The 11,774-nt window shown below is 45.8% G+C and overlaps 1 protein-coding gene across 1 annotated transcript in view; it reads left to right on the top strand.

Annotated features, from left to right (window-relative positions):
• The first annotated feature begins 9,940 nt into the window (after nt 1-9,940).
• The window catches only part of CDHR3 (cadherin related family member 3), a 57,899-nt gene continuing 56,065 nt past the window's right edge, over nt 9,941-11,774 (top strand). The window contains 1 exon segment of the mRNA XM_021682898.1: nt 9,941-9,986. Within this exon segment, the coding sequence (XP_021538573.1) occupies nt 9,941-9,986 (46 nt within the window).

Raw genomic sequence — 11,774 nt, 5'->3', positions numbered from 1 at the left:
AATAAAGAGATAGGAAAAGACATACCAGAGGCACCTGGGTGGCTCAGTTGGTTAAGCGTCTGCCTTCGGCTCAGGTCATGATCCCAGGGTCCTGTGATCAAGCCCCGCATCGGGCTCCCTGCTCATCGGGGAGCCTGCTTCTTCCTGCTACTTCCCCTGCTTGTGCTCTCTCTCTCTGTCAAATAAATAAATAAAATCTTTAAAAAAAGAGAAAAAAACATACCAGGAAAATACTCATGAAAACATATTTTGTTTCCTTCCTCAAATAGCAAAATATCAGCCTTTGAGCTAGTTTGTTACCTTTGTAAGGGCTTTTTCATTCATGCACTTCCCCTAATTAGCACAGGGCCTTACACATAGTAGGTATTTAATAAATGCTCACAGAGGGGCTGATAGGTAAGTTTGAGAGAATATTTGAAATGACCTAGTCCCACCACTTTTTTACAGGTAAAGTGATTATGGGGCGGGAAGTAGTTGACTTTCACAAAGGTCCCCGGGTATTCATACTGCCCCTGGTAAATAAACATCCTATGCTTTACAGTTTACAATGCACTCTTAAAATGTTTGTTTGGGTATATTTATGTGAATATATTTATGTAGTATATGTAAACTGTGTGCATTCAAAGCGTACAACTTGATGAGTTTTGTTAACTGTATATGCCCATAAAGCACCACCACTCAAGATACAGAACATTTTTATTACCTCCAGGCGAGTGTTCCTGCCCCTTTGCAGTTTAACCCTCCTTTCACCTCCAGTCCTGTGGGATCATTGATCTGTCTTTTGTCGCTGTAGATTGGTTTGCTTTTTCTAGAATTTTATATAAATGAAATCAAACAGTACATACTCTCCTGCGTCTCACTTCTTTTGCTGAGCATGATTTTGAGATGTATCCATGTTGAATGTATCAGTAATTCATTCTTTTTTTTTTCCTGAGCTGTATTCTGTTTGTGGAATTGTGATGTACCACAATTGTTTATGCATTTGCCAGTTGTTTCTAGCTTGTGGTTGCTATGAATAAAGCTGCTATGTGCATTTATATGCAAGTCTTTGTGTGGACATACGTTCTCATTTCCTTTGGGTAAATACTTAGAAATGGAATGGCTGCATTGTGTAATGGGTTTACTTTTTTTAACAGCTTTATTAAGATATAATTCACATACCATACCATTTGTCCATTTAAAGTGTATAATTCAGTGGCTTTTAGTGTATTCACAGAGTTATGCTACCATCATCACAATCAATTTTAGAACATATTCACCACCTCAAAAAGAAGCCCTCTGAGCTGTTATCCCCATCCCCTCAACCCCCATATTCCCGGCCCTAAGCAACCACTGGTCTACTTTCCATCTCTAAAGATTTCCTTATTCTAGACTTTCATATGAATGCAGTTTTATAATATGTGATATTTTGTAACTGGCTTATTTCACTTACCACAATGTTTTCATTGCTTCATTCATGTTATAGCATGTATTTTCATTCTTTTCGTTTTAAGACTTATTTTTTATTTTAATTTAATTAAAAAAAATTTTTTTTTAAGTAGGCTCCATGCCCAGCATGGAGCCCAACACAGGGCTTGAACTCACGACCATGAGATCAAGACCTGAACCGGTATCAAGAGTTGGACACTTAACCGACTGAGCCCCTTAAGACTTATTTTTTAGAGCAGTTTTGGGTTCACAGCAAAATTGAAAGGAAGGTACAGAGATTTCCCATATGTCCTCCAGCCCCACACATGAACAGCCCCCCATTATCACCATTTCTCACCAGAGTGGTACATTTGATATAATTCACGAGCCCACACTGACCCATCATGATCACCCAAAGTCCATAGTTTACCTTAGGATTCACTTTTGGTGTTTCTATGGCCAAATAATCTTCCATTGCATGTGCATACCACATTTGTTTATTCACTTACCAGTTGATGAACATTTGGATAGTAGGTTTATTCTTAAGAAACTGCTGAAATCTTTTCCAAAGTAGTCGAACATTCTATATTCCCACCAGCAGTGTATGAGTGTTCTAGTTTCTCCACATCCATGCCAACACTTGTTATTTTCAGCCATTCCAGTTGTGAAGGGGCTCATGGCTGGAATCCTAACTTGAGGGCTGTGGCTCCTCCCGGTGGTCAGGCTCTCTCTGTTCTTGTGGCCTGTGGGCTGGTGAGTGGAGGTAGGACCTAACTTCCTGCTGAGGCAAAGGTAGAGAGAGGGCCAGAGAACACTGAGCACCTCAGCCTGAAGATTCAGACTCACTCTGGTGCTCAAGGGAGGGTTATGGACACTGGTGGCCCAGTTCCCCATCTATTCAGCCCAGGGCTTTGCATAGGATAGGATTACTATGTACAAAGCTAAGGTGCCCAGAGCTTCCAGTCACCCACGCTCATGCAAATGAGGGGGACAAAGGCCAAGAAAAACAAGTGGTGGCTTGATTATTTCTTACAGGGATAAAGTCCCAGCTCTTCCGAGATTGGCCCATTCTGGGCTGGGGGAGTCTCTCCCCTTCTTCTCTTCCAGGTGCAGTATAGAGCAGGCTAGAGGCACATGTCCTCAGCTAAATAGTTCTATCCTAAGCACAGCCACTCTTGGGATGTGAAGAAAAAAAGCATTCCGGTTTCCCCAAGTTTTTCAGCAGATCAGGAGGGTTCTGGCTGAGCTGCTTAAAGAGACCTCTGAGGCAGCTGCTGGAAAGAGAAGATCCCTCTGGATCCTACCTCACACCTGAAGGAACTCTTCCAAAGAAAGCAGAGGCCTGCATTTGAAAATAAAACGATAAAAGTATGTTTTAGTCCATTCAGGCTGCTATAACAAAAAATACCAGAGATTGCGGGGCTTTTAAACAACAAAAATTTATTTCTCACAGTTCTGGATGCCGGAGGTCTGAGATCAGGGTGCCAACATGTTGGGTGAAAGCCTCTTCTTATTGTACCCTCACTTGGTGGAAAGGAAAGATAGCTTTCTGGAGCCTCTGTGGAGTGTCTTTCATAAGGGCACTAATTCCTTACAGGTAGGGCCCCACCCTCATGACCCAATCACTCCCCAAGGCCCTGGCTCCTAACACCATCACAATACCTAGAAGCCACAGAACACAAGATGGTAAATTTGACTATGTAAAAACCTGAAAATTGTACATGGCAGGAATTCCTATAAACAAAGTCAAAAATAAAGTGGTAATCTGGGAAAATATTTGTAATGCATATTACAAAGTGCTAATTTCATTAAACTATTAAGACTTTCTAAAAGCCAGAAGGAAATACAGCAACAACCCAATAGAAAAATGGTAGAAGTGAACAAGTAATTCACAGAAAAGGGAACATTACTGATCCTTAAATATTAGAAAAAGATGTTTAGCTTCACTCATGAGAAGGGAAATACAAATTGAAACGAGACACTGTTTTTTTACTCAACAGATTGGCAAAAAGGAAAATGTCTGATAACACTGTGTTGGCGAGGGTTTGGGGGACCCTCCCACACTGTCCCATGTTGGTAGGAGCACAAAATGAAACAACCTTTTGGAGGAATATTTTGGTAACATCTATCAAAAGGTAAAAACCACATTTCCTTCAATTCCGCAATTCTGTTTTTTGGAATTTAATCTACTGATATAGTCTCACAGGTGTGCTATTAGGTAGGTTCAAGGATATTTATTGCAGCATAATTTGTAGTAGAAAAGGTTTGGAAACAAAGCAAATACCCATCAAAAGGGACTGGATAAATAATATATGGCAGATCCGTACAATGGACTAGTATGCACTTACTAAAAAGAATGAGGCTTCTCTACTTGCATTGATATGTTAAAATTTCTAAGATACAGTAAGACAAAAAAAGTAGGCAAAATCCAGAGTATGTAATACGCTTTCATTTGTACAAAGATTATGCAGATGAGTATATATTTGTATATGCACATACTGTCTCTAGAAGGATCACAAGACTCTGACAGTAATGATTGCCTCTGAGGAAGGAAACAGTTTCTGGGGAACAGGGTGGTCAGGAAGATTTACTTTTCATTCATTACTCTTTTGAGCACTTGGAGTTTTGTACTGCGTGCATATATTACCTATCCAAAAAGATAATTTTTTCTTCTTGAAAATTGATCTCCTCCTGGGAGCTAGCACAATCTCATGGGGGGAGGCATGCTATTTCGTATCTCTACACCATTTAGGCCCTTTGCCTGGAATGGCCTTTCCCCTCATTTTCTCCAGTTCACTCCTGCTCTCGGAACACTTCTGTAGCAGCCTCGCTCCCATTCTGAATTTGATTCTATTTCTCCCATGCTGCCATGCTTCCATGGCCCCGTGCATGCCTCCAGCATAATACTTGGTCCACCTGATGGTAATGGGGGACTTCCTGGTTTGTCTCTGGACTAGGTTTAAGCATCTTGTTGGGAGAACCATGTCATATCAGACCTTGCAGTCCTAGCACCCGGCACAGTGCCTGGCGCATGGTAGGCTTCGAGAGGAGTGGTGGCTGATTGGATGCATGGAAGGAGTGCTGCTTCTAGAGTGTCAGTTCCTTATGTACAGGGATTTTGGTCTGTTTTATTCTGTGCTATAGTCTTAGCTTGCCCAACAGGCTGTCACCCAGTATTTGCTGAATGAATACAGGAATGCCACCTAGAGAGAGCAGGGGAAGAAGTGAGCGCTGGAGTGATGCTCAAGCAAGGTGGCAGAGAAGTTAAGTAGGAGGAAGACCCCAGCTTCAGAAAAGGGCTCTAGGAAGGCCAACAAAGGACCCCGGCGGAGGAGCTGACTTCAAGGTAAAATTAGATACTTGCCCACAAGAATGATCTGGCAGCCGACAAGACCAAGATGGCCACTAGATGCACAGCCTTCCTTAAGAATACAGGGGCCAAGAGCCTGTGCTGGTCATGTCCTTCACCATCGTGGCCCTTGCTGTAATTCTGCTCCCTCTCAGCCCCCACACTGATCATGCCATCATGATCAACCGAGTCACCCAGGGCCCTTCTGAGATGAGGGGAATGTTCCCCACATGCCAGCCACCCTAGGATCCCCTGGGTCCAAACTTGGAGTGGATGGAGAAACTATGAACACCTCTCCCTGTGGACAGGGAAGAGGCCCCCTATAAACATGTAAAAACCAACCACAGGAAGAAAAAAAAAAAAGAGAGTGATCTGGCAGAGTTAACATATGACCCGCCAATTATACTCCTGGGTATATATCGAAGAGAAATGAGAACATATGTCCCTGCAAAAATTTAGACAGGAATGTTCATAGCATTATTCACCATAGCCAAAAAGTAGGAAAAAACCCCCAAATGTTTATCACTGATGAATGGACAAATTAAAGGTGGGATATCCATATCATGGAATACAATTCAGCAGTCATAAGAAATGAAGTAAAGATTTATGCTACAACAGGGATGAATCTTGAAAACATTTTGCAAAGTGAAAGAAGTCTGTCCGAAAGGCCACATATCGTATGATTCCATTAATATGAAACATCCAGAATAGGAAAGTCTATAGAGGTAGAACGTGGATGAGTGGTTGCTGGAGCGGTGGAAGGAAGCTGGTGAAACGTGGAGAGTGAGTGCTAAGGGGTGTGGGGTGTTGGAAGTGTCCTCAAATTCATTATGGCGATGGTCACACCACTCTGTGAATATACTTAAAAACCACCGAATTGCACATATTAAATGGGTGCACTGTATGGTATATGAATTACATCTCAGTAATGCTGTTATAGAAAATAAGAATGATCTGGAGTTTCTTGGAGGTGAGAGCTGAGCCCAGCCCATGCTGACCAGTGTTCTGTCCCTCAGAGCCAGGTAGGGCTAATCTAAGGGAAGTCAAGCTCATTCACTCTTCCACCCCTGGAGCCAGGGCAGGGGCCCTGCCAGTGGGTCCTGAGGGCTGCAGGGTGACAGGCTATGTCACCCCAAAATATGACTCCACCCAAGGAAATGCTGCTTTGGCATATTGATCATTTTGAGCTGAGCTTGAAAAACCTCAAATACAGGGAAAGGCTTTCTTTGAATTCTCCTCATCTGCCTGAAGACAGATCCTCCAAAGAAACTCAGTTGTCATAAATCCTCTCTCTAGGAGTTCCATCAACCACGGAAGATTGACTCTTATCACAGGAGAAGAGTCTAGAAGTCAACCCCACACCAGACAAAGTAGGTCACAAACTATCATACCTCTCATCTGTTCTTTTAAGGGCCCATTCATCTTGCTGAAAAATCAGTTTCCTTCCCCTAAGATCATGAACATCTCCCTTCCCCTTTTCTTATTAAAATGGTATTTAATCCTGAATTCTGAGCCCCCTTGGGGAGTTATCCATTTTTTCCCCAGTTATCTCCCATGTATCCATGAAGTATATACATTAATAAACTTCTGTTTGTTTTCCTCTTGTCAATCTGTCTTTTATTACCGGGGTCTCAGTCAAGAGCTCAGAAGAGTAGAGGGAAATTCTTCTTCCGCTTCTACAGGGCCTCTGCCTCAGAGGAGCCCCTCCCATGCCGTTCAGGGTCAGGAGTGAGTGCTGCTGGGCTTCTGGACGTGAGGAGGGCTGTGACACCTCTTTCTTTCCTTCTCTGAAAGCTGAGGGGCTCTCCCTGGATGGGTGTTTGGGGCGGGGAAGAGGATGGCACAGGGCAAGGGAGTATAAAGCAATTTCGGGAATGTCACAACTTTTCTGACTACGTATCTGGCACGGGGTGACATGCAAAACAGTTGGGAAGCAAGGAAGTTGAAGAGCTTCTCTGGCCTGGAAAAGCTTGTCGAGACTGGCTGTACACTGACAGTGAGAGAATTGAGGGAGTGGGGTTTGAAAGAGGTGTGCCTGCTGGTATCTCGGCCTGCAAGGAAGACCTGGGAAGGCGGGTGGGTGCCCACTCCTACAAGGAGCTGCAGGCCATCAGCATGGCCACCGTCACTGGGGGTATGGGGTTGGCCTCGAGGGCTCTCTTCCTAAGGGGGTCCCGCCATGCAGAGGTGCTGGGACGGTGGAGCCTGGGTGCCATGTCCCCGAGTTTGGATCCCGGAAGCCCATAGTTCCAAGACTGGATGAATGAGAGTCGTGGAGAGAACCTGCCCAGTGATATAAAGGTGACTGGGGTCCCTGGCCGGCTCCTCAGTGCCTGTGGAACTGCTGAGGGAGCTCAACGTTTAAAACCCCCAACAGTGCTTCTCCACATCTCAAGTCTATAATGTTTCCAGGACTTCATAGCTTACACAAGGGTTTCTGGGCTGTGAACAATTAATCTGTAGGTAAGCACGTTCCAAATTCTAAGTCAACAAATCTTGAGAGCACAACTTCCTTGCTGTCCAGTTAGACGCTTGCAGTAGTTAGATCCCAGAAAAGTTGCTTTAAATACTTGAAGGACCTGAACCACTGCTGGGCCAGACACGATGTGGGAGAAGGCTCCCCAGGTCTTTCTGGGGAGCTGGAGAGGTGCCTGCCCCAAAGGTTCCAGCCCCCTTCAAATTCATCTCTGGGAGGGCGGTCCCACCTGGCTGCCACTCTGGTGGGACCAGGAGGACTCAGCCTGCCCTCAGTCGGGGACAGGAGAGCAAGGGGACTCAGGGTCCCGCCTTCACGTGACTCTGGCCCGGCTGGGTCCCTGGTGCTAGGACCACGTGCTTTAAGAAGAAGATGGGAGCCGACGCAAGGACCACAGAACATCATGATGGCCGAAACAACCTCAGCGCTAAAAACAGAAGCTACAATTACAGGAGAACAAACCTGCAACAAATTCCAAAATGTGACCCTTACGGTCCCTGGACCAGAAAGGGGGAAGTTAAGTGGAGGTTCTCCGTATCCTGGTGAAAACAGAAGTATGAAGAACACTGTGCAGTCAGGCTGAAAATTAAACAGATGCGAGTTTCTTTAATTCAAAGGCTTAATTATTCTGACGTTTTCCATAACTTAATCGGAGCCATCACTTCAACTTTAATTATGCATAATGAAATGGTTATTTACAGTAACTAATATGACAGGAAAAACTGAGAGGTGAGAATTAGTAACTTGGCAACTATTTATTCTTACGTTTTCAGCCCGAGTTTATGGAGTACCTACCAGCTTTTCGCCTCTGCCATGGTCCTAGAGATGTCCTATTAGGAAAAAATAGTATCCCCGGAGCACATCCGAGGGCCAGTTTCTTTCCCTTCATTATCTCATGTGCTAGCTTGCAAGAATACTGCACCACAGGCATTATCCTCTCTGATTTACAGACGTGGAACTGAGATTCTGGAAGGTTAGGTAATCTGCCTAAGGTCACACAGCAAAACTGAGAAGGTTTTTTTGCCATCTACCTATTTCACACAGAAACTTACAGGCTGACATTCGAATCTTCTTGCCTTACCCAGGAAAACTCATCTTTTCCTAAGGGAAAGGTTGCTTGTTATTTTAAGTAGGAGAGTGAGTGACCAAAATTGTACTTGTGGGACACGAACCTGAGGGTTTCCTGTAGGATGCGCCAGATGCTACTGAGATAGTCCTAGTCAGAGGCCAGGACCTTAAGCCGGACTGGTGGCCGCAAAATTGGGAAAGGGGGCTGCAGGCAGCACTGTGGGGGCTGGGAAGGGCTTGACGCAGGTTTGGATGCGGTGGTGAGGAAGGAGGCCGGCCTTTGCTGCCCTAGGTTTGGGACGCGGGAGATGCAGGTGCCAGGCTTGACAGGGGGCGGGCCACTCAACCCTCTGAGTCCTTGTCCCCTTGTGCCCGGGAGGGGCTGCACCAGCTTATTTAGTGGTCTCAGGTCAGGGGCAGATGAACTGAGATGGTCTGTTGGCCTCCATGAAATCTCCCTTAAGATCTTGCTTCCAGGTCGCTTCTAACTCTTCATAGTCCATCACACTCTTATTTCCATCTCAAACTGGACTGGAGTCTCATTTCAAGGCTGGTGCAGAGGGAGCTGGGACTCCGAGAGCCTGGGGCCTGGATGTGGGGTGTGGTCAGGCCTCCTGCCTTTGGGTGGAGGCAGAAGAACGGGGAAGAGGCAAAGGGGAAGCGACTGGTGTGTCTACCTAGTGGGTCCTCATTGCTGTCTCTCTCGATGGGCCTTCCTCTGGCTCAGACCGACTAACTGGCAGTGGTGACCTCCGAGGAGCCAAATGCTGGTTCACTGGTGGGGCGCCCCCACTCCTGCCACCAGCCTTGGGCTCCTGGGCCCCCCTCCGGCAGTGGGCAGTTCTCGCGTGTGAGGAGCAGGAGGGAGGGTCCAAGTCTGGCTGCCTTCCACCGTGTTAGCTACTGTTCTACCGCACCACGTTGAGGGGTCAGCCTCTCCCCCGCTACCCTCCCTCTGAGCCGCCATTGCTCTTCTCTGAGCGGAGGCTGGACCCCAGCCCAGCTGTGTTTCGCTCACCAGGCCTTCTGGCCCAGCCTGAGGCCACATCACTCCCCAGTGGGCGGAAGCCTCACTACCCCAGTCATCTTCCTCCACAGACTTCACCGAAGGCTAGAGGGCTGGTGCTGATGGGCAGGGGTCTCTCACAGCCAGTCTGCCTTGTGGAGGGGTCTGCTCTCAACTCTGAGCCCTGCTCCTCAATTCAGGGCAGCAGAAAGATTCCCACTCCCCCCCCCCACCCCACCCCCCACCCCCCGCCTCTGGGAATGACGAGATGCCTGGCTCCAGGGCGGTGGAGACTGTCATGGATGTCGAGGCTTATGTCCAGCTTTTACCACCACCTCCGGGCCTCTGCTTTCTTTGCTCTTGCGGACCTCTAAGATGGACTCTGCGAGCTTACCAGGGCTGGCTGGTTGGCCTCGGGCACCATGAGGTCACAGAAGCAGGTAATCAAAGAACAAACAGTCCCATGGTGTTTGGAGTCTCCCTGAGTTACCAGCAAAGCCTTTGTTTGATTTCTCACACGGCAACAAAACCAGGAGCGGAAGATGAGTGGCACCTGGAATAAACTTCTGGTGTCGGACGGGACTCAGCTACTGGGTAATACGCTGGAAGTATGTACAGAGGTGAACTCTCCAAGATGCAGGGAGCAGTTTTCCTCCTGGTTCTCCTGGGTGCCATGTCAGGTAGGGTCACCATGTTGCCAGCTCATGATAACATCCCCAAAGAGGAAATCCCAAGGTTTTCAACCGTGGACTTACGGGCACTGGTAAATGAGGTGATGCAGCAACAGGGAGCCCTCGGAGGCTGGGCGGGGTGCTCTGGAGAAGAGGGGCGCCGAACGAAGCCACAGTCTAGTCTCTGGTCTCTGTGCAGACTTCAATTTCTCTCCTTGCTAACTGGCCCATGCCAGAAGTCCTTCCAATATGTAAGGTTGGGAAAATGAGTTTCACGGCAGAGCTTTGTGTATAGGTCAAGTCAGTCTTTGTGGAGTCTGGCTTTTCTCTGGAGCCTTCTAGGGGCAACCAGAAGTTGGCAAGTCATCCTATGGGAAAACCAAGGTATCAAGGGGCTATTGTCTTACTCTTGAGCAAAGAAAACACCTTCTGATAGAAGAACCAAGGATTCAACCTGGTGCATCTTGTACTCCCTCTTCCTTACTCAAGAGCTTGAAGAATCTTGGGTGATCCTTTTAATGTCGTCAGCTTGGATTATGGAAATTGCGCTTTTTAAATTCAATCTTATTTTTGAATAGGTAGTATATGCATAATGTAGGGAATTCAATCATGTTAAATTTGCAGATTAATTTAGGGATAATTTACATATTTGATGAGTTATATAGTAACACACTTGGAGGAGTATGTGGTACATGGTAAATGCTTAGTAAATGTTAGTGATTATTACGTAGGACATTGAGCCTCCTGTTCAACGGTTCTAGATACTTGTTCAAGTCTTTGTTTTCCTCTGGAGTATTTTAAGATTTCCTTCACAGAGCTCTTGCACATTCCAATTACGTTTATTTCTAGTTCTTTCTTTTACCTTTTCTTTTTCCTTACTTGTGAATAGCATCTTTTCTTCCCTTGTCTGTTTTAATTGATTGTCGTACAATGGATGGAAGTCTACTAATGACTTATCTTATTATTTGTCATGGTTTTCCAGGTAACTCTCATACATTTTCCACTTTTTTTTTTTTAAGATTTTTTATTTATTTACGTGACACAGAGAGAGAGACAGAGAGGGAACACAAGCAGGGAGAGTGGGAGAGGGAGAAGCAGGCGTCCCGCAGAGCAGGGAGCCCAATGCGTGGCTCGATCCCAGGACCCTGGGATCATGACCTGAGCCAAAGGCAGACGCCCAACGACTGAACCACCCAGGTGCCCCGCATTTTCCACTTTTGAAAATAATCAGCATTTATACTTTTCCTTGCCTATTTTTCTATCTTGCATTTCTTTCTCTTATCTAATTACCAGGTCCATTCCTTCAGGCTATTTTTGAACGATGATAAGAATGTACACTCTTGGGGCGCCTGGGTGGCTCAGATGGTTAAGTGTCTGCCTTCGGCTCAGGTCATGATCCCAGGGTCCTGGGATCGAGTCCCGCATTGGGCTCCCTGCTCAGTGGGAAGCCTGCTTCTCCCTCTGCCTCTGCTTCTCTCTCTCTCTCTGACTCTCATGAATAAATAAATAAAACATTAAAAAAAAAAAGAATGTACACTCTTGTCTTTTTCTCCATTAAGCATGATGTTAACTTTTGGTGTGAAACAGAAATGTTTTATATGTTAAGGAGATAACTTTTTTTTTTTTTCAGGTATTTATTTCTGAATCACAGTGGATTTTTATTTTTTTATTTATTTCTTATTTTTAAAGATTTTTAAAATTTATTTGACAGTGAGAGACACAGCGAGAGAGGGAACACAAGCAGGGAGAGTGGGAGAGGGAGAAGCAGGCTTCCCGTGGAGCAGGGAGCCTGACCGG

The sequence above is a fragment of the Neomonachus schauinslandi genome, chromosome 12 (assembly GCF_002201575.2).
Source record: "Neomonachus schauinslandi chromosome 12, ASM220157v2, whole genome shotgun sequence".
Lineage (NCBI taxonomy): Eukaryota > Metazoa > Chordata > Mammalia > Carnivora > Phocidae > Neomonachus > Neomonachus schauinslandi.
Note: the sequence above shows the minus strand (reverse complement) of the source record. Positions and strands in the feature narration are given on the sequence as shown.